The sequence below is a fragment of the Neolamprologus brichardi genome, chromosome 1, assembly GCF_056152115.1.
Source record: "Neolamprologus brichardi isolate AB-2024 chromosome 1, ASM5615211v1, whole genome shotgun sequence".
Lineage (NCBI taxonomy): Eukaryota > Metazoa > Chordata > Actinopteri > Cichliformes > Cichlidae > Neolamprologus > Neolamprologus brichardi.
In genome coordinates, this window is record NC_142104.1 from 18,629,956 (window position 1) to 18,657,906 (window position 27,951).

At 41.6% G+C, this 27,951-nt stretch overlaps 1 protein-coding gene across 2 annotated transcripts in view; it reads right to left on the bottom strand.

Annotated features, from left to right (window-relative positions):
- myo1ea (myosin IEa) overlaps window positions 1–27,951 on the bottom strand; it is a 52,468-nt gene that overhangs the window by 6,878 nt on the left and 17,639 nt on the right. For both annotated transcript variants that reach the window (XM_006780103.3, XM_035905411.2), the window contains exons 4-22: window positions 27,138–27,232; window positions 23,107–23,194; window positions 21,245–21,334; window positions 20,429–20,560; window positions 19,758–19,892; window positions 19,350–19,482; window positions 17,034–17,230; window positions 16,856–16,936; window positions 16,155–16,241; window positions 15,960–16,043; window positions 14,687–14,854; window positions 13,657–13,742; window positions 10,885–10,966; window positions 10,579–10,685; window positions 8,850–8,948; window positions 8,597–8,741; window positions 1,868–1,982; window positions 1,615–1,784; window positions 1,391–1,536 (exon numbers count right to left, since the gene is read on the bottom strand). In XM_006780103.3, coding sequence (XP_006780166.1) covers window positions 1,391–1,536; window positions 1,615–1,784; window positions 1,868–1,982; window positions 8,597–8,741; window positions 8,850–8,948; window positions 10,579–10,685; window positions 10,885–10,966; window positions 13,657–13,742; window positions 14,687–14,854; window positions 15,960–16,043; window positions 16,155–16,241; window positions 16,856–16,936; window positions 17,034–17,230; window positions 19,350–19,482; window positions 19,758–19,892; window positions 20,429–20,560; window positions 21,245–21,334; window positions 23,107–23,194; window positions 27,138–27,232 — 2,240 coding nt within the window. The remainder of the gene's footprint in view (window positions 1–1,390; window positions 1,537–1,614; window positions 1,785–1,867; window positions 1,983–8,596; window positions 8,742–8,849; window positions 8,949–10,578; window positions 10,686–10,884; window positions 10,967–13,656; window positions 13,743–14,686; window positions 14,855–15,959; window positions 16,044–16,154; window positions 16,242–16,855; window positions 16,937–17,033; window positions 17,231–19,349; window positions 19,483–19,757; window positions 19,893–20,428; window positions 20,561–21,244; window positions 21,335–23,106; window positions 23,195–27,137; window positions 27,233–27,951) is intronic.

Below are 27,951 nucleotides of genomic sequence, written 5' to 3' on the forward strand. Positions count from 1 at the left end.
CAGGGTTATGATCTGGAATTACTTCAGCTGGTCAGGTCTAGGTTAGGCAACATCATGTGCTCAAAAAGACATGAGTTCAGCTGACTATCTGAATACACTCAATGACCAGAGTCCGGAGTTCTCGACCTCTTTGAGAACCTTTGGGATACGATGGAGACGGCTTTACGCAGCAGTCGGACTCTCATCAGCATCATCAGTGCAAGATCTTCGAAAAAAAATGAATGCAACTATAGATGGAAATAATTGTTGCGACACTGAAACGATGCCACGGCGATTGCGTGCCGTGATCAAAGCTAAAGGGAGTTAAATGAAGTGTGTGGCTTTTCTTGTGGCTGTGCAGTGTAAATTCTGAAATACACCAAAATAAAAATGCTGCTGTAGGTAGATTTTCTAGAGAGCAGGATATGGTGTAGCAGCAGGACGTAGCAGTTAGAGTTGACTTGTGTAAACAGAATAAGCACCAAATTTGTTTTTATGGATGCCATTTGTGTGGCACATGTTATTAATTCTATTAATTATTAGACAGTATAATGACTTCTGTTCCTGCTTTGAGCTACAATAAACCTGCATTAAAGTTATGTGATGGGAAATAAAGTACCCCTTCATCCACTTTCTTCCACTTATCCAATCCTAGCTGCTATAGGGCGAAGTAGACCCCGGACAAGTCACCAGTCTGTCACACAGCTAACACACAGAGGCAGATAACTAGTCGCACCTATGGGCAATTTAGAATTACCAGTTAGCCTAATGCCACTAACTGCATGTCTTTGGACTGTAGGAAAAGGCAAAGTACCCATGCAGACATGGGGAGAACATGCAAAGTCGACCCAGACAGTGGAAATGAATCCAGGACGGCACCAATATTCTCCTTAATGTGAGTAAAAATAAAAATACTAAAGAAATTAAGTTTGCTGCTATTTTAAATTGTAAGATAGACTGGAATATACAATTGTAAAGGCTTTTTAAACTTGCCACTTAACCATGTGGAAATGTGTTAGGAAAGAAGCCGAATAAAATGATAACACATCCATTTTCTCAACCCCTTCACCAGTTCAGGGTTGCAGATCATGAACTCGTCTTTTGTCTCGTCATTAGCGGAGCCGTGCCTGTCGGGTGGCAGAAGAAAGCCTGCTGATTGAATTTACGAAACCATAAAAATAATATTGAACTTTCTGCCTGACTGATAATGAAAGACTGGACTAAAGGTTTCATCTTTGTGCTGTGTTGGCCTGAAGTTTGGAAATATCTGCTCTGGCATCATTCTCTCAGGAGAAAACCTTTCTGAGTTTTGTGGAGGAGTTAGAAGTTGTAAGCTCACTGGACCTGGAAAAGGCAATACTATAATTTCTTTTGAATGATGTAACTCAGATGTAAAGGAAGCATTTTGCACCTCAGAGACACCGCTAAGATCTTGTCCACATCGATCCGCCTCTTCAGCACCTCTGTCACCTGCCCTTTCTCTGGCCCCTGTTTCACCTTCTCTCTTCCAATCAGGTACACAGATTTTGGTGTCAGGATCAAATCTCTCTTAATTGCCTATTTGAAGAAGGAAAACACAATGTTACTATTTTGCCAGTTGTTGGAAAACCAGACTGCAAATTTAATTGAACCAACCTTGAAGCGACGGTCGTATTTTGTGACTTTGTCCGCAAAATCGATCTTTTCTCTCTTTCCAAGAAACTGCCGGAGCTCAGGCCGGTCATCCATACCGAGGTAGTCACCTACGAAGTTTCTGTTGAGGCTGTGTCGCCGCCTCTCTTTTCGGTTTAGCAGCAGATCGGAAGCTGAATGAACCCAGAGAAAGAGGATAAGAGTGGGAGCGCCAGGCAGGTAGATACTTCCGGCAGTAAGTCGCTCCCTCACTCACCTTCTTCCCTCATCTGAACATACTTCTTGCGGGCCACATATTTCCTCCAGGCTTTCTGGATGGTCCGGGCGTAGCCGTCAAACTTGCGCTCCCTCGTCTCTTCTAGCAGAAACAGCTGTAAAGACAAAGAGCGAGACTCAGCATGACACATGCCGAGTTCAGCTCACTGCACAAACCCAAACACAGACACACCTACGTGAACTCAGTGGGAGGAATGCATACAGAACATACCTGAGTACAGTTAAATAGACAAACCGAGCTGTCAGCTCGTCATTTTTATTACAGTGCAGAAGTGAAGTGCTGGTGTCTGACAACAAGACCCGTGGCGTGCCAAAAAGTGATTTCCAATGTTCCTGTGTGTTTTTCATGTGTGATATATTTGCTTATATTGGTAAATAGTCAACAGGATTTATGAAAGTCATATATATATATATATATATATATATATATATATATATATATATATAGGGAGAAGCATTCAGTTGCCTTAACCATTGTAACTTTCTTTCTTTTTCTTTTTTTTACTAAAGGGAAGGAGTATAAATGGATTAACTTGTTATGTGAAGCCAAAGCAAGCAGCTGAGAAGGAACTGCACTCAAAATAGATTTTGGTTGAAACAAAATATTATTTTACCTGTATTTATAAAAACAAAACATGTACATCCATAACAGATTCTATTTTTTAGATTTAGGGACCACTGTTCTTTATTAAAGTGATTTCTGTCAGTTTACAAAATAAGCCTTTATATTGCCTTAAAATTATCCCTTAAATAAAGTCAGTAAGCAGTTTTCTGACTAACTTGAACAGTTCACTGGATTTTAAGTGACTCAATTTGACTCTCAGACACAATTGTGTTTGTTTATGTAATTACTGTAAAAAAAAAACCCCTATTGTTTATATTCGCATTCACATTATGCCGGCGGTAGTTGGGAGGTTAGCCAACTAACGGAGTTGCAGAAAGGTGCGACAAAGAAGGTGCATAAGAAATACAGCAAGCTGTCCATACCTGAGGCCTTGGAAACTACCAAGCAAAGACTCACAGCCTTGGCCAGCCGCTTGAGGAGGTACACCAGAGAAATAGAAGGCAGGAGAATAAACCAGCTGTTCTCCACAGAACCAGCAAAGGTGTACTCTCAGTGGCAAGGGAACAATAATAAGAGAACAGCACCACCAAGGCTGGAGACGGAGCAATACTGGAAGAGCATATGGGAGAAGGACGCAACCCATAACGGCAATGCTCAGTGGCTAGTGGATCTGAGGGCAGACCATAGTGACCTCCCTGAACAGGGTCCAGTAACCATCACAGTGGCAGATATCCAAGAAAGGGTCTCCAGTATGAAGAGTTGGACAGCACCAGGGCCCGACATGGTTCACGCCTACTGGCTAAAGAAGCTGACTGCACTCCACCAGCGTCTGGCAGCACAAATGAACCAGCTGCTAGTTAACGAGGGACACCCGGAATGGCTAACCGAAGGTCGGACGGTCCTGATCCCCAAGGACCCCAAGAAGGGACCAGTCCCCTCCAACTACCGACCAATAACCTGCCTCAGTACTACATGGAAGCTCCTGTCAGGCATCATATCGGCTAAGATGAACAGGCACATGGGTCAATACATGAGCGGGACACAGAAAGGAATTGGCAAGAATACCAGAGGCGCAAAACACCAGCTACTGGTAGACAGAACAGTCAGCCGAGACTGCAAGACCAGACTGACCAACCTGTGCACTGCCTGGATTGATTACAAGAAGGCCTATGACTCAATGCCTCACAGCTGGATACTGGAATGCCTAGAATTGTACAAGATCAATGGGACCCTAAGAGCCTTCATCAGGAACTCAATGGGGATGTGGCGTACAACACTAGAGGCCAACTCCAAGCCCATAGCACAAGTCACCATCAAGTGCGGGATCTACCAAGGAGATGCTCTGTCCCCACTGCTGTTCTGCATAGGCCTGAACCCCCTCAGTGAGATCATTAACAAGACTGGCTACGGATACCGACTACGGAACGGAGCAGTTGTCAGCCACCTCCTGTACATGGATGACATCAAACTGTATGCCAAGAGTGAACGAGACATCGATTCACTGATCCACACTACCAGGCTATACAGCAATGACATTGGAATGTCGTTCGGGCTGGAGAAGTGTAGTCGGATGGTAACAAAGAGAGGGAAGGTAGTCAGAACTGAGGGGATCGAGCTACCAGAAGGCAACATTGCAGACATAGAGGACAGTTACAAGTACCTGGGGATCCCGCAGGCGAATGGGAACCATGAAGAGGCCGCTAGGAAAGCTGCAACCACCAAGTACCTGCAGAGGGTCAGGCAAGTCCTGAGGAGTCAGTTGAACGGTAAGAACAAGATCCTGGCCATCAACACGTACGCCCTGCCCGTGATCAGGTACCCTGCTGGGGTAATAGGCTGGCCAAAGGAGGAGATAGAAGCCACTGACATAAAGACAAGAAAGCTCCTTACCATGCATGGAGGGTTTCACCCCAAGTCTAGCACCCTGAGGCTGTACGCTAAGCGGAAGGAAGGGGGCCGGGGACTGGTGAGTGTCAGCACCACAGTCCAGGATGAGACAACGAACATCCAAGAATACATCACGAAGATGGCCCCAACTGACAGCGTGCTCAGTGAATACCTCAGGCAGCAGAAACCCAAGAAAGAGGAGGGAGACGAGGAACCATCATGGAAGGACAGGCCCCTGCACGGTATGTACCACCGGCAGATAGAGGAGGTGGCTGATATCCAGAAATCCTACCAGTGGCTGGACAAAGCTGGACTGAAAGACAGCACAGAGGCACTAATCATGGCAGCACAAGAACAAGCTCTGAGTACAAGATCCATAGAGGCTGGGGTCTATCACACCAGGCAAGACCCCAGGTGCAGACTGTGTAAAGATGCCCCAGAGACAATCCAGCACATAACAGCAGGGTGCAAGATGCTAGCAGGCAGGGCATACATGGAACGCCATAACCAAGTGGCCGGCATAGTGTACAGGAACATCTGTGCTGAGTATAACCTGGAAGTCCTGAGGTCAAAATGGGAAATGCCCCCAAGGGTGGTGGAGAATGACCGAGCTAAGATCCTGTGGAACTTCCAGATACAGACGGACAAAATGGTGGTGGCTAACCAACCGGACATAGTGGTGGTAGACAAACAGAAGAAGACAGCCATAGTGATCGATGTAGCGGTTCCGAATGACAGCAATATCATGAAGAAGGAACACGAGAAGCTGGAGAAATACCAAGGGCTCAGAGAAGAGCTTGAGAGGATGTGGAGGGTGAAGGTAACGGTGGTCCCCGTGGTAATCGGAGCACTAGGTGCGGTGACTCCCAAGCTAGGCGAGTGGCTCCAGCAGATCCCGGGACTAACATCGGAGATCTCTGTCCAGATCCAGTCCTGTTTGGCCACATAAAATATCTTTATAGAACTATTATGTTATGTTATGTTATGTCCAACTGTTATGTTATGTTTCTTGCAATTTTTGCTGCCCTCTTGGTCAAATCTCTCCAGAAAAATACATTTTTAATGCCAACAACACATTTTACCCAGCTAAATAAAGGACATATAAAAGTCACTTTGCCAAAACAAACAGATTTCAGCTTTAACCTTATGACAGGACATGTTTTCTGGCTCGAAATGACTGGATATCATTCATGAGAGATATATTTGACAGGTTATAGGCCAACAAGTCCTTTGCACCTGTTTTAATAGCAGCAGTCATTTTTTGGCAGACGACAAACAGCCACAGCTTGGTTGGATTGTTGTAATGAAATTGTTTGGCAGTTGAATCAACAGAGCGATGCCCTGCAAAGCTGCAGAGCCGACGGTGAACACGTTTAAACTAAAAAGATCCAGTGTGAACAGGATTCTGATCTTTGCTTTGAGATGGACTCAAAGACATTAACACTTACCCTTTAAAGTAGAAAAACCTAGAATTTAATTACAATAATCCTTAAAATTAGAATCCACCAAGTGTTTGTGGTCCTCGCTAACACTTATGAGCAGACTCATCTTTTCACCGGGATATGTCATTTCCCGATGGGCGTCGGGACACGCAATCACACTCTCTGCCCTCTCCCTGCCAGACTAAACATCCTGCCCGGTGCTGCAATAGAGCCGGCCACAGGAACAAACCGCAAGCAAGACTGAAACACAACACAGCAAATCAAACTTCACCCAGAAAGGCTGCGAGCAGAAAAATACACTGAGTCACAGAAACAGTGACACCACAAAATCACAGAGGCTGTGAGAGTGATTGCACTTCCCAGCTGACAACTCCAGGAGCAAACAGCAGGAGGTGTTTTGGTTAATATTAGTGGAAGCGAAAAGGAAATGGTGGCAAACTTCCTAATGTCTTTATTACACAAACATCTGGCTGACTCTTCAAATCAAAGCAGTGCTGAAACAAACAACTGTATTTACTATAAATAAATGAATATATTTAGAGTATGGTTAATTAATTACACGTGTACTCACTTACTTGTAAGTGCCCTATACAAATATTAGGGAATGGATTATAACAGTAGAAAGTACCAGATAAACAGTACCAAGCAAAAATCTTGAGCTACCTCTCATTTGTTGATATTTTGTTACTAAGGAGCTTAAGTGACCGTTCCCCAGACTTTCTAAAGGTCTTTTAGAGTTTTTCTTTGTACATTACCTACTTTTTCACTCATTTTCATTCCAGTCTGTACCCTGACCATTTTCAAAGAAATGTTTTTAACACTAAACACTGACCTTTGAGTCAGTCAAGGCTAAAAAAGCACCGAGGTTTGCGGATGAACCAGTGCTGTGTCTACAAATAACAGAGAACTTAGGAAAAAAACATTTTTAAGTTGTATCTTTAGGCACTTTGTTACTATCAGCTTGTCACAAAAAACAAAATCTGCTCCCATTTCTTTAGTTGAATCTACAGTAAACCCGCAATAACACAGTTTGACACACAAAAAAGAGTATTTCTGGTTCCTAAAGAGCTATTAGCTAAAAACCTGGCATATCTCAGCAATCAGTGTTATAAAATCTGAGGAAACTGGACAAGCTGAGATTGAAAGAATTAGTGAAAAACCCAAATCATTCTTATATAAAGGTGCAAATCATCATCAATATATGCAGAAGAGGTACAACAGTGAGTGTCTCTAAAACACGATGGAGGCTCTTTCATGGTTCGGGACTGCATTTCAGCCAGTGGAGTTGGAGATCTTGTCAAATTATAGAATTATTAACGCAGAAAGTATCATCAAATCCACCGTGATGACAGATGATAGAAGAAAGAGAAGACAGAGAGAGGACATTACAAAAAGAAAGAAGTCACAGGTTATTCCAAAGCTGAAGAGGGCCTAATGGCAAAAAGCTTTTTACCCTTCAGCTCTACGCCTTGATTTTGAAACAGCCAGGAGGACAACACACGATGATCTCAGGCTGCAAAATGGCTCATATGGGCTCAACATACCTGCTATGTTACTTGTGCTAAACCACAATGTGCTTTAAAAGCAATCAGAAAAACCTTAAAAGTCAATTTGAAAATGTAGAGGGAACCACAAGAGTGAAGCCAGGAGTGGTGATGTGATGCGATCTGCCAAAAAAACAGCAAGAATCTGAGATGGATCTTATTTGGAAGAAGCATGACTGCACAACTTTTGAAAATTAGCCCAAGTTTGTGGCCCAACATTTGTATGTAAGGGGTTAGGCCCCTTTCAGATTAGTGGCTTTGATGATTAAACACTATTATGACGCAGGAAACACAAGAACAGCTGTGACTGCTGTACAAAAAAGGTTTTTAATAACTATTTAGGTGAGCTGTCTGTCATAGTCACTCAGCTCTGCTTACAAAGGACCTCTGATGGACAGTAAGCCACGAGCAAATCCGTCATCACAGAGGGGCTGAAACTCCTCCAACATCTGGCCTGGCGTCAAACAAACTTTACTTATTACAGCCGACAGAAAAACGCTTCAGTCACGCGGCTCATTAGCTGGTGTCACTGTCTTATCATGCACAGAGACTTGTTTTGAGAAGCCTGGCAGCTCATTTCAGCGGTCCGCCCCATGTGATATTTGCGCTTCATAAACACACCTCAGTGGCTCTCAGTGTGGTGGCGTAGGGGGATGGGGGCTCCTGGCAGTGAGCGGCTGCAGTAAATAAGTAAAGGCATTCAGGATCCGCTGTAAGGCCTGAATCGAGACTAAGATGTCTGTGTTTAAAGCTACTAAACATACATCTGTGGGCGTGCATGCTTACCCTTGTGTGACGTATACAAATGTTAATGAGTGAAAGCGCAGAGCTGCACACAAGTGCTGCTTTCATAAGAATCGTGAGGGGAAAAAAAGAGGTTATGGTGGAAAAAATAGGAGCCTTTACGATGTCACCCCAAACTCTGCAACCACAGCCTGCGCTCGTGTTTTCATTTCAGAGCGGCGGTGACTCAGTGCTGACGTGGTGCAAGGGTCGGGTTCAGTCTCCTCCCCTGTGACGAGGGTTAGAGCGTGATTTGGGGCTCTGATGTCCTTTTATGGTGTTCAGTGCAAAAACTGATGACTTGAGGCTTTTTGCAGCCTGCTGATGACGCTCTGACAAGAGATGTGAGCTGCTACAAACTATCTGTAGTTTTTACTTTGTGCTTTACACTCCTGGAAAGCTTCCTGAAAGAGACCCTGCATTATAAATGGACAAACACACAAAGAGAAGATGCGACAGCCCGAAAGAGACGCAGCGGTGAAACGTACCGACTCGGGGGCTTTGATGAAGATCTTGGTGCGGCCGAGCTGGAACTGATCCTGGTCCATGTTGACAGACCGTAAGAGATGAAGGACGCCTTGTTTCTCGTCTCCCCGCCATGTTGGCCAGGATTCTTTGGTCAGGATGGCGTACCTGTCGAAGTTGAGTGGCGATAAGCAGCAGAAGTTGTGTGACTTTTGTGTGCCTAGTCAGACAGTGCACCTTGAACCACGGCGAAAAAGAAAAAGAAAAGCTTGATACCTGTTGAGGAACTTCCTGAAGACCCTGCGGTAGGCGTAGCCAGCACGCCTCACTCTGATGTTTTCCTTCAGACCCAGATACTCCACCTGGTGCTTCACCCTAAAGACAGAAAAACCTCATTCAGTGTCGGATAAACCACGAATTGATGAAACGTGTTCATTTTTCATACTTTTGTGTTTGTACATATCATTTAGTGATGTGTACAAACACTAATCAATAACAGCCGATTCCTTTTTCTCCAACCTCTCTAAGGAATCAACTATAAGTCTTTTCATATCACGTGAAGCTTCCACTCATACTAGAGGAAGGGATAATCGAAGGTTATTGTATGCAAATGAGTTGCTTTCCTAACTTTTTCCTCAAACAAAGTAGTCAAACTTCCTGTGAAAACAGCGGTTCCGGTGCTAATTAACGATCCACCCTCACAACAGGAAGGCGGTAGGCTCCGAACAATACACCATCAGACTGTATGTGAACATGTAGTACCCAAAACCTGAGCGCAGGGACAAAAGTGTAGGAAACTGAAACAAAGGGATAAAGAACGGGGAATGCCTGAAACATGTCTCACATGTCTTCAGAGGGACAAAAAGACCCCAAAAAGACAAAAAAGCAAAGAAATTTAGTGAAGATCGAAAAAGAAATTGGATAGCGATCTCATGTGCTATAATACATACTTAAATAAGAGAAAAATGTAATAAAATTAGCCATAAATAACGTAATACAGCATTTTGGTGATGGTGCATATTGCAAACAGGGTAGTTTTCTATTAGATTTAAACATTTGATAGGACTGTGGATCAGTTTTAACAAACAACAAAACCCAGACTTTTGTTTTTAATGTATCACTTTCTGTGCTTTATTTCTTTCATTGTGGTTATAAATGTCATTAATCTGTTTTTTTGTTCTTGATAATGTTTTCATGCTCCATTTTTAATGGTGTTTGCTTCATATTTTAGTCAGTTTTCTGTTATTTCATCTTATTTTTAAATATATTTGTTAATTTCCTATTGTGTTTTCTACAAGACAGCTTGAGGTAGACCTATTATGCTTTTACTTTTTCCCCCTGATATAATAATACAGCACTATGGTTGTATCTGATATGAGCACAAACTCAAATATGAGGTCAGACTGCTTTAAAGGCTCAGTTTTAGACAGTTTTTTCCACTCTTAACTCTGCAGGACTAAAAAAAAGTTTTTTTAGAGGAAATTTTAGAGGAAATGAGCATTTTAGATCAACTTCAAGTGTTTCATAGAAATATTAATAGCATATTTTGGTGTCCACAGGACATGCTGTCATGGGTCTGTTTAGAGAGATGAGGTTTTTCATATTTGTTCAGTCTTTTTCTAATTGTACTTTCATTTTCACCAACAAAATGGCAAAACTGCTTTTATAGAAGCGCTCACACTTGCTGATGATCAGTTAATCGAGTGCATTTGATTATCTTCTTAATTCCTTTGGAAGCAGTAAGGGTATACTTAGTTTTTTTCCAACAAGCTATTTTTATTTGGGTTCATACATGTTCTTGTAAACATCACTTTTTCATGGTTATCATAACACTTGCCACTGATTGGCTGCTCCTTCTCAGACCGCCCTCAGGATCGGTCGTGTACACTCGAGTGCTTCCCTCATGTTTTGCTTGGCTCTGAGGAGTAAGCCATCTAATGAATGTGTCTTAATCTTTAACTTTTCAGGACAACAAGGAGTGGGTGCTAGTGATTCAGTCACTCACCGACTTTCCTCCCAGTCTCTGGGCTTTTTGGTCTCATTTGGTTTGATGCAGCGGATGTAGTGCGGCGTGCATTTCATCAGTGTGCTCACCAGATCGTTGGCTTGTTTCTGAAGGATGGAATTAGAGCAAACATCAAAAAAGGAAAGATAATGATGAGGCTGGCGCGTCTGTGACTAAATTACTGGCTCTTTGCTGACTGGGAACGCTGAAGGACATCCCACTGAACAGCAAACACGCACATTATCTCAGCAAAGGTCTTTTCCACAGTGACCTTGATAAGCCGAAGGCACAGCTGCACTCACACACCTTTATTTTGCTGCCTGCAGTTGTGGGTCGACCCTTCTTGTCAGCATTGAGGTTTTCCGGAAATAGTGCTCTGATGAAGCTACTGTTGGAGGACAGAAAGTGAGAGATTAGGTCAAAAAAAGAAAAGAAAAAAAGCTCTCATTATTCTCATATCAACAAAAACAAACAGCTTTAGGGCCCAATCACACCAAGGCTTCCAGACAGTGAAAAAAACAAACAAACAAAAAAACGTAGTTAATGATTAAAGAACCGAGGACCCTTGACGAAGGTCACTGATTTAAATTCCTGAACCATTTGGTAAGTTTGAGCTGGGGGTGGCTGGGAAAGCAAAAAAAAATGTGAGTGTGTGTCCACACTGTGCTGTATTTGTACAAACAGCTTTCTCTACAGCAAATCCCCACAAGGCCTCTTCTGTAGAGGCCGAGTGAATAGTTTTACTTGAGGAATTCCTTCAAAGAATAAAATAAGTAATTTCTTTTGACTGACACTGGGTCTGGAAATGGAGAAACAAAGAAGAACATTAAAATAAGACAGAGTATCAATCCCACTTCTTCCAGTATTTTTTTCTCTCGTCTTTCTGTAACTAAAGGGGGATTTTTCAGTGAAGTGCTGCTTGTTGACAGTGTGAAATGACTCATGAGGGAAAGGGCTGCAAAAGCTAGTTTTTCACTTCACAGTAGAGATTTACGTAGTAGATACAGACTGACGTTGTTAAAGAAACTACATTTGTTTTTAAATTCATATATTTGCAAGTGAATTCATAAATTGCTTACATTCTCCCAAATATATATACATAAACACAGGATTTAGACACTGTAAACTTGTGCTGCTTCACCAGTATAACATTTCTCAGAGCATGAGAAATGAAGCCAGCATGGAAGTGTAAAAACTGAGTCTTCATAAACTTCCATGTTAAAATGATGCAAACATTTTTGGTATTTATAGCTGCTTTACTCAATCTAAAAAATTTTTTTAAATAAATGTTATGACTTAATGTGATATTTGTACTAAAAGACTCTCCAAGAAGTACAGTTTGTGCCTCGTAGCATTTTATTTTTAGAATTTGTTACTTAGCACTAATCTGTGTGTGTGCAGACTGTGGTCACAGCTGCTAACAGGGTTTCATAACATTCAGCACTTGTAGTGTAAAATATAATTACTTCTGGCTCTAAAAACAACCATAGCAACACCTGAAATCCTACAATAGGTCGAAACTTCAAAACACGGCTTGACAAGCTGATGAGTGACATCACAGTGACTACGTCCATCTTTAATATACAGTATATGGTCCTGATCGAGGTTCAGCATTAACTTTAAATGCATCACAACACCAGGATGTGTACAAGGGGCAACTGAAGCATGTAGCTCCACATGTTCGTATCCATATATCTATTTAACTAAAAATGTTATTTAATTTAAATGTATTTATTTGTATTTTATTTTATTTTTTTAAAACTGGATACTCTTCCTGACACAATCCCAGAGGAACTTGTCTCTCCTCCTGGGATCAAACCAGAGTTCCTTCACTCGTTAGGTGATTACGTAAATGGCTGCGCTGTGAAGCCACCAGGATTTCTTGCTGCTGGTCAGAATGTGGCAGATATTTGTGAACTTTCCACATCTTCAGGTTCTTCTCAGCTTGAGACATGCGACCGTCAAGATTCAAACATTTCCAAAGTACCTTTTACTTTGTTGAGCACCATTTAAACTATGCACACACACACACACGGTGGAGTAACAATAAAGGAACAGTGTGCGTGTTTTAGCTTCGGGAAGTCATTGTCATTTATGGTCCCTTATGAAAATCATAAGATGATAATTTATATTTCCTCCTCACTCCTTTTTAAAGCCCCGCCTAGTTAATAATGTAGTTTATTTAAATTACTGCTGATGTCTTGTTTTTTGTTTATGTTGTCAAGTTCCAATTTATTTAATGAGCTTTTTCAAAGGCTTGTTCAGATACTATGATGCAGGTAAAACTCGATCTTAAATTGACACACACTTCTGGCTAACATTTGATTAGTTTATGATTTCAAAATGCTGTTTCATGTTGGTGTAAATCCCACACCCTTTCTGGTTTTCTCCCACATTGGGATTTGTTTGATTTTAAACTTCTGACTCCGGGCTTGGACACAGAAGAAAGGATCAACAGTACAAATAGATTCAAAGACTTCTAATACTGTCCAGCTGACAATACTGGTCAGTCCTTTCTTCTCCGTTTGGACCTGCTGCTTGAAGGAATGGGTGTGCTTCCTTCCGCCTCATTGTGTGACTGTGTACGACTCTTTATCTTTGCATGTCGTGTCAAATGCATCAACGCATCTTCTAGCATGTGTCTGAATGGGATTTTGGCACAACCTCCTTTTGCGCCTTACAAAGGAGACCTGCAGGGGTTGCGCAGACAACACAGGCTGTTTGCACAGATGGCCACTTCGACACACACAAAGAAAGCCCAAGAAAGCATAACACAGGGGGAACAGACACAACACAACCCCACAAACAACCTGCACTTGCAAGGGCAGATTGAGTAGACCCCGAAAACCGCATTATGGGACAGCAAGCAGATGCGATTGAGGGTAGAGGGCACGGCATAACCCCACCCTGCACACTTTTGCTACATCCCACCAGTTTCCAGATGCACTGCTACGTCTGAAGCTCTTATTCAGCTGGTTTCAATTATAAACATATGATCACAAAGACGACTCCCTTTAAGCGAGCGCCGTAGAAATGCTCGCCACATGTCGGTGCAATGTGCAAAAAGGATTTACTTACATTTCACTGCTCTGCATCAACTCGATGAGGTCGGTAAAGAGGACGTCTCGGTTCCTCTCACAGAAACCTTCCGCGTCATAGGACACCTGGAGGAGAGACACACAGAAGGATTTCTCAGGAGTCATCTTTATCAAAAGAGGAGAAAACTGAACTCTATGAAACCTTGAGCAAAATGGAAGATGACCCCTGTGTGAAAATAAAAAAGTGTAACTCATATTGTGGCCTAAATAAATGCCCTGAAGTTTATGGGAGAGAAACAAAAAGAAAACATGAAGGGTTTCAGGGTCCAAGCTTTACACGTCCCAGGATTAGCATCCTTATAAAACCAGCAGTGGTTTAAGTGTGTAAATTAAACTCCATTATTTCTCCTGTAATGTAGGCTGAGACGGGAGGAATGTTCTGAGCGCAGGCATGGGAGCCTCTCGAGCCTTAATGGCACGGCTCATTAAGCTTACGGCATGTGTGCCAGGCTGAGGCCACCACACATCTGGAGAATGACACGAGGCGACCTCTACTCAGACCACCGAAAACCTAAAATAATCCACAAGAAGACTTCTAGTGAGCTGTAATGCTCGGCTCGATGAGCAGGTTTAATACGGGGAGGTAAATTCCTCCACAGACAGACAATGGAGAATGGCAGAGACGGTGCACAAAGCCACTTTAGAAGTGGAAACCTTCTGAGGACAAAATGACGACACAGATGGAGGAACCAGCTGCGTATAACTAGTATTTATGACAGATCATACAAGCGCGGAGGAACAGCTCCAACTCCATTAAAAAATACCATTTTTTATGGTGTTGGTCTCCTACAACCGGAGACTACATGCAGAAAATATTCTTTCAAAGTTGACGTCATGGACGAAGACAAGTGCACAGAGATGCTTGACTGTATATATACACATACGTCGCGGTATACATTACCGTTTTATGTTTGCAAAAAGCTGAATGGCTTCCCGTTCAAAATGCAGATGACTGCCGTTTGAAGCCAGTTGTCAGGGAAAACAACCAAACAGATCAAAGTGAAACTGACCTTGCCAGCATAGTGGTGAATGATGAAGCCCTGATTCCAGCTGTTGAAGTGTTCATGGGTGTTGATCTGGACTCGGAGCTTCTGCAGCATCGTCTGGTCGGCCCCCTCGCCCACGGCATGCATGGTGGCGCAAACATCATCCAGGATGCTCATGATGCCAGGAGGATTCTGGGGATCATGGTAAACTTTAGGTTCTTGAGCTGTTATAGCTTGAAGATCTTTTTTTGACCTTTTTCTGTCTGATGTGCAGCACATGTATACACAACTGTGGTCTTATACGTAGATCTGAAAGGACTCTGCACCAATTTCAATCAAGTGGCACGAAAAATTTGAGCGGTGGAACATAAGAAACCACACAAAGCTTCGATTTCAAGGCTGAAACAAATTACTAAGGCTTGGTATTTATCAAACACACAAAGACATTTTACACATTTTAAAATGAAAACAGTAGAGCTCATTTAAAACAGCATGTCCTAAAGACTAATCTCACAGTGGTTGTTCCCATTTTCTTTCATTATGCCCGAGGCCGATCATCTGCCTTCAGACCGGATCGTGGCAACAGCTTCTCAGACTCGGAGAGCTGTGTTAAAAGGACACGCGTAAATTTGTCAGCACATTAGCCAAAGAACTAAACTGTCAGCCACTGATGCAGATCCCCGGCTCCTCTCAGATGGAGGCTTGTGTTAAAACCCTTGTTGTGGATTTCATGGATTAGACCTCTCAGTAGGACAGATAAATCAAATTAAGAGGCATGTCGGCGCGTTTGAGGGTATTAAGCTGCGAGTCATGGCAACAGAGCAGAAACTTTGCAGTAAGTTGGGCAACTCAGTTTACAATACTAGTAAACAAGATTAACAAATAATCACACCCTGGCTTATTGTGGTTTATATTTTTTTAGCCTCTAAAAAGATATCTGTTTGTGGAGGAGTCCATTGATGTCTATTATGTTTTTAGAGTGATTGATTTAATTTTTCTTCTCCTCTACTATACAGGTCCAAGGTTTGATCTAATCTCCATACCATTTTACTTTACAAAGTAATCTGTTACTTTCTTGATGATAAAAGCCTAGAGGGTGGATATTTAAATCAACCTCCCCAAAAAATAAATTCACCATCACATAGGCAGCATTTTTTTTTGAAATAACTGAGGTCTTACCAAGATTTTCTGTCATGTTTGTGGTTAATGAAAATGAAAGGCTTTTTTTCTATATTAAAGAGAAAGAAATGTGTATATTGTGTATGAGCAACAAACGTCCTATTCAGAGTTTATTTACTTTGCTCTCGATGAGATCGCACACAATCTTGTTGTTGAAGTATTCTATAGGAGTCCACTTGATGCCCTCCTGCACATACTCCTCCTAAAAGACATGGAAAAAAAAAAGTTCAGCGTTAGAGAATAAAGCATCTGTGGAAAAAAAACAAAAATGGAGTGAGGGGGGGAAGAAGAGAAGAGTGTGGAGGAACATTACCTGCTCCGCCTTTAGAGTCAGCTCGATGAATATCTGCTGGAGCTTCTCATTCACAAAGTTGATGCAGAACTGCTCGAACCCATTTTTCTGAAGAAGACAAGAGGGTGAATAAAATCTGTATAGCCTAAATGAGCTGCATGTCCAGTGGGGTGCGGATATCCTCTAAGCTCAATGGGCTTTGTTTGGACGGGGAGCGATGTACTGACAGCCTGATGTTAAAGGAAGGGGAGCATTGTGCATTTCGCAGCACATACAATGGACCCTCAGCCTGAACTTTAGGCTACAGAAGTCTGCAGCTTCCTTTCTAAAAACCTGCAGTCACCAGAATGCAGCTGACCTTTTCTTATATTGTGCGTACAAAAAACTCTTTAACCTGAAAAAACAGCCAAACCTGGCTATCAGAGATAGAGTCACGGTCACCGTAGCAACGTCGATAAAAGGGCTAAAGAGCTGTTTGTAAACCACAAATGTCCAGTCTCATTAAACAAAGTAAACAATGACGTAATCAGATTAAAAGAGCATGCTGAAGACTGCTGCCTCAATTAGGAGATGGGACCTAATCCACATACTTTTTACATTAGCCTCATCCTTTGTGTTAAATCTGTTTAAATGCTCATTGCTAATAGCAGTTAATCTCATTTTCACATTGCTGCATTCCTGCAGCCATGTGTCAGCCTGAGAAATGTCCAAAAAACACTTACTTGGAAAATTTCAAATCCATAAATGTCCAACACGCCAACATTTAACTCCTGATGATCCTTCACCATGGCTTTGTTGATGGACTGAAATTAAAAGATTAAAAGTTGTTATTACCAAAATATAACCGGCTTCAGCACTTTGTATTTACTCTCGTAAAGCACTGTATGCATGTAATCATACCTCGACCAGAAAGTCAAACACACGTGAATGCAGGGCTTTGGAGAGGGCGTCACGCGTGTAACACGCCTGCTCCACGTTCAGCGTCACGTCGATGGACTCCACCGCGTTTCCCCACTTGCTGTCCATCTTTCGACTCGTCAGTTTCTCCTTCAGACGGATGTGGTCAATCCCCAGCAGAAACGCAGGAAAGGCTAAAACTATTATAGGAAAGGAGGGAAAAGAAAGCAGTTGTGACTTTATAAGTGTTATTCTATACAAATATATATTTCATAAGGACTATGATGATTTGGCTATTGAAGAATTTATCATTACAGAGCTGAAACAATTTTCCAGCTCCTAAAATAAGAGGAGATTATATTTTGCTTTTGTCGTTTGTAATCTTTAATTAAATATCTCTTGAGTTATGGAGAATAGTTTGGGGGAAAGACTGGGATGTAGATCAAAGGGAAAGAGCAATGAGCATATCTTTTTAACAATAGGTTTTCTGACATTTTATAGTTTTAATCATTAATCAAGAAAACAAGCTGATTAAATGAAAATGATCATAACCACTGTATTTGCTTGACAGTCTTTTGTTATAATATTCTGCTACTGCACTGCTATGATGAGCTGAGAGAAAAAGCAGCATGTGAGGATTGGATCCTTCTCTGAAGTAACTACGAGACACTTCTGTGAAAACCAGCATGCAAATCAATACACAGCACTGGACTCTTTGAAAGGTGCAACCTTTGCATTAGCACAGAAAACACTGAAATCCAGGGTTCAAATAAATCTGCCTTTTTAAACTTCTCATAATCACAATGCACATGACTGATGTAAATCCACAAATATAAAGATAATAGTAGATGATTCAGAGCTCATGAGCTTTGTACTGCAGCTGAGTGTAGCGTAAATTATAAAAATAGCTGCTACTGAACTCTTCAATAAAAAGTGTGGCACACACCACAGATCAAGCCCCGACCTGGCGCTGATATTGTCCCCTGAGAGCCCCTCCCTGCCTTATTACAGTGACTCACTTCCCCTAAAAGGAAATAGCTCTCAGGCCTGCAGACTCGCTGCGTCTGAGAATGCATCAGACCACTCTAGAAGCCCCCCCTTTTGGGACGTTAGGGTGTGACTGACCATACGCCTGACTAAACCGTGAGGAAAAGTCGTCCTTTGTGTTTGGTAATAAAGGTAATGGCTGTATATGACGGCTGGCGGTGTGGACACATTCTGTGAACTTTGGAAACAATGTAACTCTAATGTAACTCTGTGTTTTCCTGCAGATTTGTTAGTCAAAGCAGCAGTGCATAATGTAGATGTCGGTACAGACGTTTTCAAAGCTTGCAGCTTCACTCCAGTAAGACATGAACAGTCCTGTGACAGCTCACTTCATTTCCCCAATATCAACTCTTGGATATTTGCATGTTAAATTTGAGCCGTGGGAGTTTTTTAGTCATCGTGGGAGACTGGCCATCTGTTCAGGGTGTACCCTGCCTCTCGCCCCATGGCAGCTGGGACAGACTTCTGTGACAATGAATTGAAGTGATGGATGGAGTTCTTCAGTCCAAAAAGTCATTACTAATTTTTGAACTGAATTAATGTCAACATATTAATGGTGAAAAGAGATGAGACCCTCATGTCTTTAAAACTAGCGCATCTCAGAAAAAAAAAGACCAAATGCTGGGTGATTTGGCAGTGGCAGTGTCCATCATCTATTTACAGTCTGCCTACTTTCATCTTTATACTTTTAGTTTTAGTAGTTAATATTGAAGTGGCGTGTGCAGTTTTATATTAGGAGCAGTAATACAACAGCACACTGCAGTTAAAGCACACAGGAAAGGAGGCTGAAAGGAGCAGGAAAGGCTTAGATTATGAAATGCTGCTGTTACGTCTGCCCTGAACAAACCAGCGCTTTGTAGACTGGCAACTGCACTCTCCCCTGCATCATACAGACGCAGCATGAGGAGAAAAAGAAAAGAGGAAGGGAGAAGGGGGACAGACAAAAAAAAAAGCATTTTTCCAAGTAATTTTAGTCTCTGACGAAATACGTCCAGACCTTCAATAATAGCATTTTATATTCTGGTGATCTTGCATGGCCTGAAGTACTCCAGACAGCTGGCTGCAGCCCTGCATTAACACAATAAAACTTTAGGGAGTGAAAGTGGTGAAAAAGAAACACCCTCCAAAACCAGAGAAGGGCAGGTCAGGACAAGAACCCAGCGAAAAGCAAAGATTTACCACTACTCAGACTCAGGCCTTAGCACTCTGTTTCCTTTTGGTGACAAAAGTCTTTAGTGACTGGTGATCAGCTCATTGTGCAAGTCCACTTACACTCTTCGCTCTCCACAGCAGCGTAGTTCCCCGATTCCTTGAAGCTGATATTTCCCAGGTGCAGGACTCCGGCTACGATCTGAAGCACCATGGAGCGGTCCTCTGGTGCAATGCCAATCACATCCATGGCTTTCTGGGGAAGTAAAAGGGGAAAAAATAGCATGCTAAATCAGGACCACAGTGGGGGTTTACTCACTCCTGCGGTACCTAGCTCATGTTCTCTAATTACTCCTGTTGTGGTCTCGCTGGTAAACAAAAACAGAAGGAGATCATTGAAAAAAAAAGGAAAAAAGAAAACAAGAGAGGAGTGCTATTGAGAGACTGTGAGCCACATGAACACTGGTATGAGATTCACAGACAAACACAACACCACTGACTCCCAAGCAGACAGAAAGAGTCTGACCGTACCATTGTCTCCTGGAAGTCGCTCTTATCGTTGATGTCGTCCACTTTGTAGGAGCCAGACTGATTGAGGTAACTGTAGTAATCCAGGCTTGTGATTCCCAGGCTATTCTTCTGCTCCGAGGTGGCTCCTTCTATCAACTGTTGAGCAGAAATTAAGTCTCTAACTGTGTGGACAAAATATATAACACACAGTTTAAAGAAAGCTGTACTGGCTTCTGAAAACTAGACATGTCTATACAATGGAACGGATAACAGCCCAACTACAACTAAAAGGGCCAACCTTTAAGAAAAATTATAAAATATCTTGACAGGACACTAAAGCCTTAACACTGTCACATCTGTGCTTAGGTATGTAAGTATAGGTATGTATGTATATGTATATGTGTGTTTTTCCTTTTAAATTACGTTTTTGAATTACCCTCACCATTATATACTGCAGATTTGGTCCCAGATCATGTTGTTGCTGTGAATTGCCTTGTTATTTTTGGCAATAAAAGTTCAAAAAAAAAGCAAGAAAAAAAAAAAAGCTGTACTATCGAAAAATGAGAACCTCTGGCCATGCACGACAAAAACAGACTGCTTTTCTAACCCAAACTGTCCTGAAATCACCTCGCAGGCCCTTTTCTCAGGTCACATGTGTTCCATTCACTATTACAAAAAAAAAAAGGCCTCACCTGGTAGAATATATGGAAACTCCTTTCTCCAGGATTCCTCATGACAACACGTGACTTTTCCAGAAGGAAGTTGGAGATTTTCCCGCCGTCTGGTTCACCGCCGGAGCTGAACTGGATCTCAAAGTATTTCCCCTGATGGATCAAAGCATTTTTTTTGTATTGCAGCCAACTGTAATAAAGCTTAAAAGGCAGCATATACGGTCTGAAAATACTGGCACCTAGCTGTTCTAAGGCTACTAGCAGTGTGTGTGTGTGTGTCAGCTTAAATAGAAATATGATCCAGCTTTTTGTCTTACTCTCAACTCCAGACTAGCCTGTATGCAATGTCTCATTATTCAAAGAAAGCACTTCAAATGTAGTGACCTTACACAATTAGTGCCAAACTATTTTTGCTCTTTTAAATTTGAATCTAAGAATATCTTTTATGGCATCTGCTCTTTATGAATTTAACTAACAGACTCGGTTGAAAAATTTCGGGGGAGTTGCACTTTCTATGTGAAGCTTATTTTTCATTGGTTAAGTTTCTTAGTAAGCCTCAGGGCTTCTGCGTGTGTGTCTTTCTGTGCAGTGCGTCGTCGCAGCACTTCTGGTTAACCGGGACACACACGAGGTTTGATGCCTCATGAAATAAAACAGAAAACAGAAGGCAAGCTGTTACTGTAAATCTCAAAGGTCTCGAAGGTATGCCACGAAAAAAAAAGTTGAGGACTCAGCTTGTTCCACGGCAGCTGCGTCCCTGTCAGTGACTACGAGTGGGAATTTCACTTTAAATTTGATTACACTGTATGTTAAAGGGGGGGAGAGAAGCAGCCTTACAAATCTGCTGGAGTTGTTGTTCCTCAAAGTTTTGGCGTTGCCGAAGGCCTCTAGCAGCGGGTTGGACTGCAGGATGATGTCTTTGACGTGCTGCGAGGAGACAGATTCAGTGAGCTGATGCTACATCACAAACAGATGAGGCAGCAGGTAGAGAAACCACACACTTCACACCCCGACTCTCTGCAAGTTTCCACTAAGATAGCAGCATGGCGCACACATGCACATCTACAGACAGACACACAAAATCTGGAGGGCATTATCCTCCCTATGAGCCATGTGTGTGTCAGAAACACATGAGTTTTAAATCAGTACAGCAGACAGAGATATTCCCCACTTCCAGTATTGTTCACAGAGGCTGAGTGGTATTTCTTGGAAATTTTCTTTTATCAGTCCTGTACTAAAGAAAAACATCCTTCGCTGACACACATTCTTATATGAGTTTAGCCTTTTAACTACGCTGAAGTTCTTCTTGCACTGATGTTTTATTCCAGCACGATCTCCAGATGTCCAAAAAATCTGAATAAGTACAAGTACTATTAGATATAGGGCTGTGCAATATGGCCAAAATCTCATGTCCCGATATAAGAATTCTATTGTCCCGATAACGATATAAATCACAAAAATGTAACATTTTCTGTAAATTCTGTGAATCTCGGGCAGCTCGACTTGCGGGAAGTGTTTCCAGCTGCGTATCATGTACCTGGAGTCAGTGTTTTAACCGATGCATGAAACTATACATTTTTAGACATAAGTTGTAACAGCTGACGTTTTCTTTGTGAGTATTTATTACACAGCGTGCCGCAGGGAAAGGCTTGTTCTAACGTTTGAGTCTAAGGTTTATTTTTTAGCACCTGGCGGCTCTTTTTTAATTCTCATCCGTAAATAATCTGCTCTTTCACATGATTCAGTTTATTTTAAAGTCTCAACAGGATCTTGAGCTTTATTGTGAAAGGTTTATGTGGAACATAAACAAGCGGACACGCGATGGTGTTACCGTCGTTGTTGCTAACGACAACGCATAAAAACAGGCGCTTGTCCGTCTGCAGTATGGTTATATTAAATATAAGAGGAAGAGAGAACTTTAAGAAATTAATATAGCCACTACAGTGACCATCAAAACGATAAAAAAATATTGCCGTAAACAGTTTCTTTTGCGACACCACGAAACAAACGATAGCGTAAAATGAAATGATAGACGTTTTTATATCGTCATCCGATATATATTGTTATATCGAACAGCCCTAATTAGATATGTAGAAGCTTTGAGAAATGTATGTTGCTAAAACAGCTGAACTGACACAGTGATATTATCTTGAGGCATGAAGTACAGTTAACATTATCATAGTTATATAATAAAGCTGTCTTAGTTGATTTAGTGTAAGCAGTCTATGGTTAAATTTAAAGCCAGAAAATGATTTCTGATTGTTTTCTTGGTGGAAGCAGCTCTGAGTGGATTAATAATAAAACTTCCACTGCCATCACGGTGCAGGAATTTCCTCATCAAACTTGAGATCTTTATCGAGCTTAGAAACTGGACATCTGCTGTTTTTTTTTGTTTTTCTTTTTTTATTTGAGGGGGGGGGGGTGCCAGATGGCACGAGGGGGCTGCGTGTATAAGAGTCTGCTGATGGGCTCACAATAGGACACAAAGGATGAGGATGACAAGACAAAGACTGGAGCAAAGCGTGAAAGACAATGCAGGAATGAGACAGCAACAGGTGGTTTGACTGCACACGTGTGCAGTTAGTATCACAAATCCTTCTGGTTTAACTTAGTTATCGTTCACACGTGCACTTGAGCATTTCAAATATGCATTCCTCATTTACAAACTGCCGAGAAGGACAAAAGGCATCTCCTCTCACCTGCACTCTAGGTCCACCGCCTGACACTCTGGAGATGTAGCCCATGATATATTTGGCTGCCACAGTCTTCCCTGCTCCGCTTTCACCGCTGAAAAGCAGATAAAGACTTCATCACATGCTTTCTCAAACACAAGCCAAATTCAGACACACCTGATAGCCTGTGGCACACGCTCACTGAGACGTCGTTTTCTGTCTCACACAACCACAGTTTTTATTCACTCAGTGACTAAAAAACACCCGCCCCAAAACTTTTTTGGTTTTGATTTTTTTTCACCTATTATGGGTTTTAAATGAATTTTCCTTGTTCCCGTTTGTTCTGGTGGCTTATCAGTCTAAAGCTTATGTCATACCCCCACATGCAAGTGATCTGATATTTAACAATAAGCCTGCTTAGGAACAGCTCGGCCAGAAACGTCTGTGCATTAAATAGTTTCCTGCATACGTCCCAGTGCAGACTTTTGCCTCTTCTCTAAGAATAAACACATATTTTACATCCATATTTGAAAACAGAATCTGGTACATGGTTTGTTTACATGTGTTTGTTTTGGTTGGACACACTACAATAAACAGGATCATTTGGACTACTAAACATGGTAAACTTGGTCCAGACATCCGGTATTTGGACAGTTACAACATTTTTATCCTTTAGAGTTTCTATTTTAGCGCCATCAACCTGGAATAAAAAATTCCAGATCGCAAGTTCAGTCCTCAGCTTTCATTTGGAGTACATTTAAATCAATATCGAAAAAAAAATCACTATGTAGCAAATGTACCCAGATTTAAACACATAGTACCCAAAGCTGAGGGGTAAAAAGCAATTGGACACAGTACTTTTGTCCCAAATATAAACCTACTTAAATTAAAGAGACTTGCAACGTATCTTACTCTATGTTAAAGTGAATAAAGAGTCTGAAAAAAAATGTGTAACTGTTTAAACACGTGTCATTTGAATTGCACAAACTCTTCATTCAGACAAAAATTGGTTGAGAATATGTTTATGTGTGCGTGACACGTTTCGTGCAAATTTCCACCTCAGAAAGTAAAACTGAATCTCTTAAATAAGCAGTCACAGCTAGACAGCTACATTTACTGCATGAACTTGACCCACCGTCAGTGGCTCTTGCACGTGCAGGCGGATGAACGCTGCAGTAATAACGACATTTATCCCGTTTTGTTTACATAGCTTTCCTTCGTATCTTTTCCCTCAGCCTACTCTTGTCTTTTTCCTCTCCTTGCCTTTCACTGCGCCGGGGTCATACTTATTTTGACCTATGTGGTTTGGCAGTGGATGATGGCTGCGTCTGTTTTTTCTATCTGTGCCTTAAAGTAGAGTCAGGATGGTACAGCCGCTGTGAGAAACACAGCTGCAGACTGTTTGAGACTGCCAGAGGAAGTCATGGGAGCTGCTCTATTACACAGTCTCAGTATAGCTGCACACATCCTACTATATACACCTCCCAGCCTGTACCAGATCCTAAAGTTTTGCCTGGACTTCCTCACTGTGCAGTTTGGAATCAAGTAGGAAACTGATAGTTTAGTTATATGCATCTGAGAGCATAGTTTTTCCTCCTGCAATCGACCCTCTAAAGAGGTATTTCCAGCACAAGCTGCAGTGAGACTTTGAGGCCCATTTAAACCCCCAAAGGGGCAGGTCTCATTGTTGTGGCGTTTGAATGCTGAAGACATTTCTGACTTCTGCAGTGATTTATTAACCAAACAAGGACATGAGTTACACAATGTAGTGCAGAGGGAGGGAGCGTTAAGCATTATCTTTCATAAATTATTACTGACTTGAGCTATGTGAAGGATGTTCAGTCAACAGTCTAGTTTTGGCAGTTTTGAATCCAACAAGGTGTTCGCTGCATTCCCACAGAACTCGCTGAGCCACATGTACTGTCTGTTTGACAAAATTTTCCTGTGATAATGTCAGTGCATTGTTTTTTTTTGTATGTTTTTACATTGTTTGTATACATCACCTCCTATGACTTTTGCCTGCATACTAAACATCTCTTTTAGTTACTGATACTAAGGAGAAGTAGAAGGGCTGAGGGTCATAGCTCACAGGACCCCTGTTTCAGTCGCTGACCTCTACTTTAAGATATTTGGTGAAATTAAGCAAATTTTTTAAAATTTTACATTTTAATTAGCGTGTCTTTTTCTTTGTTGTATAGGCTACCCTAAAGTTTTGCCTATTACACTATGTTCTTTGTAGGAAAGTGCAGGAAATATACTGCTAGAATTTAACTACCTGAGACTTTGAGCGATCACACGAGGACATTCATTTTCATGCGTCTCCACATACAGCTGCAGAAATATTTAAAAGCCTAACATAAATGCATTTTCACGGTGCAGGCCACACCCAATGACTACGTGCATATTTTAAGCATTAAAATGATCCCGACAATCTCTCACCACACATTGTCCTTCTCAAACTGATCTAATTATAACAGCAACCTGCTCTGTTGACACCGATGAAAAGGCACAATCATGCGTGGAAAGGATCCCACGCACAATCATTAAAAAAAGAAAGAGCAGATTCCTGGTAAAAAGCCAGCCGAGCAATGAATACGCCTGCTTTCTCTCAGACTGGGTTTAACAAGCTGTTGTTCACTCGTCATTTGACTGAAATTTAAGATGGCTTTAGAGAACAAAATCAAGCAAAACTGCCAAGAAATTGTGAAATCGTGTATTTCTGAAATATCTGTATATCTGTATTTAGAGTACATGTAAAGGAACTGGTCCTCGATAAAAAACAAAAAGTATCATAAAAGAGAAAAAAAACACTTCGTTAAATTCAAATCGTCACATATTCAAATGCTGTTACAATATCAGAGAAATAAAAGAAATGCTCAGCCGCTCTTTTTCTGCATTAACCTCATTTCTGATTCATACATTTTCTTAATATAATATTTTTTTTAAAAACTGCTAACACAGGTGGGTGCTGACCACGCTGCATGGTTAGCAGTTCACAGCAGCCTTTGTTTGCTGAGACCTGGTTCATCATAAAACCACTTCCATGCTTTTGTTTGCTGATTTAGTCAATCACAAAATCCACCTCGGTGCCTTTATGTGGAAAACTGAACGAGCAACTGCTGGCTGTCCAAACAACAGCCGAAAGTGCTGAAGCAGGGGTCATTCATCATGAGGTAAGCACTATAGTAACCACGCTGCTCAGATGAGTGGGCCATAGCATAAAAACTCCCTAATGACACCACATTTTTCTCAGCTTTGTAGGTCAGAAACATTCATCGGGAAACTATCTAAAATCAAGCATCTAAAATCCTCTAAGTCTAGGGAGTGAGGGAACCATGCAGGTGTTCTCTTTTCCTTTTTTTTTAAAACAGGAAGTTTTTCAAAAATAGCTGCTATAGTGGCTGCTTTGTTTCCATCTCACATCCTGAGGATTTAGCAGCCAGATCAAGCTGTAAAATATTCATTGTTTTCCTATTCGAGGACTGGCACATTTTATTTTCTCTTTAATTTGTAATTCACTGAAGCTGAAAACAGTATGATGGAAAAACACCACACAAACACTGAGTCAGCTCTTCTGAATGATGTGGTCAGACCTGTTAGGTCTGTGCTCTCGCCCGTCTATTATCATGACCTGCAGAGCAGTTCAGTGTTGTGATCTCACAGATCACATTGCACAGATTATCGTCTCCAGCTTTTGTCTCATTTTGTCACATCCTGGACATTTGACACGCTAATATAAAGCGCTGAAGGTTACAAAAATGTCAACTGAAACCAATAAACTGGGCAACTATAGTATCTTAATAAGATATGGATAAGGTCATATTTTGGTTGATTTATGATCTTTTTAATTATTTTGGATTAGAGCAAATCCACTGGTTTTTAAAAGCACTGAGATCAGTCCCCAATGTACAGTACAGTTTATCAGGCTCTATTTTAATTAAAAATTTAAATAAAAATGCAGCTTTTCTGGTTCTGAAAATAATTTCCTTGTCACATGACGTTAACTAATGATCACTATAGAAGGCAGAGAAAGAATGGCCGGAATTTCAAAGTCTTACCTAATGATGACACACTGGTTCTCACGGTCTATCATCATGTTTCTGTACATGTTATCTGCCAGAGCGTAGATGTGAGGAGGATTCTCATACTGAGCCTGAGAGAGGATAAAAGATTAAATTAGTGGTTAGACAAGTGAACATACATTTAAATACAACGAGGGTTTCTATAGACAAAAACATGGATGCCATGGGCTCCCCAGTGTCACCCATTGTAGCCAACCTTTACATGGAGGAAGTGGAAAGTAAAGGTCTTGGCTCTTTCAAAGGGACAGCACCTAGCCACTGGTACAGATACGTAGATGACATCTGGTTCAAAATCAAAAGCTGAGAAGTAGAAGCCTTCACTGCTCACATCAACTCAGAGGACAGAAACATAAAGTTTAACAGGGAAGACCCAAGGACAACAGTTTGCCATTTCGGACTGTGCTTTACCAGAAGCCCCCACACACAGACCAGTACCTACTCCTTGACTCCCACCACAAACGTGGAGTAATCAGGACCCTGCAACACCGGGCAGAAAACGTTCCCTCTAAGTAATAAGGGAAAGAAAAGGAACACACATGTAAAAAAAACTTTTAATACATGTGATTATCCCAGTTGGGCTTTCATCAAATCAGCACAGACGCATAGTAAAGAAGATCAGACGCCAACTAGCGAGAAACAGACGGACAAACAGAACAACATCATCATCCCTTATGGATCAGGTTCATCAGAGAAACTCCCAGTTTCCATCCCAGTGGACTTCAGAGCCAGTCACACACTCAGACAAAAACACGGACACAACTCCCAAACACAAACTAGACAATGTAGCGCA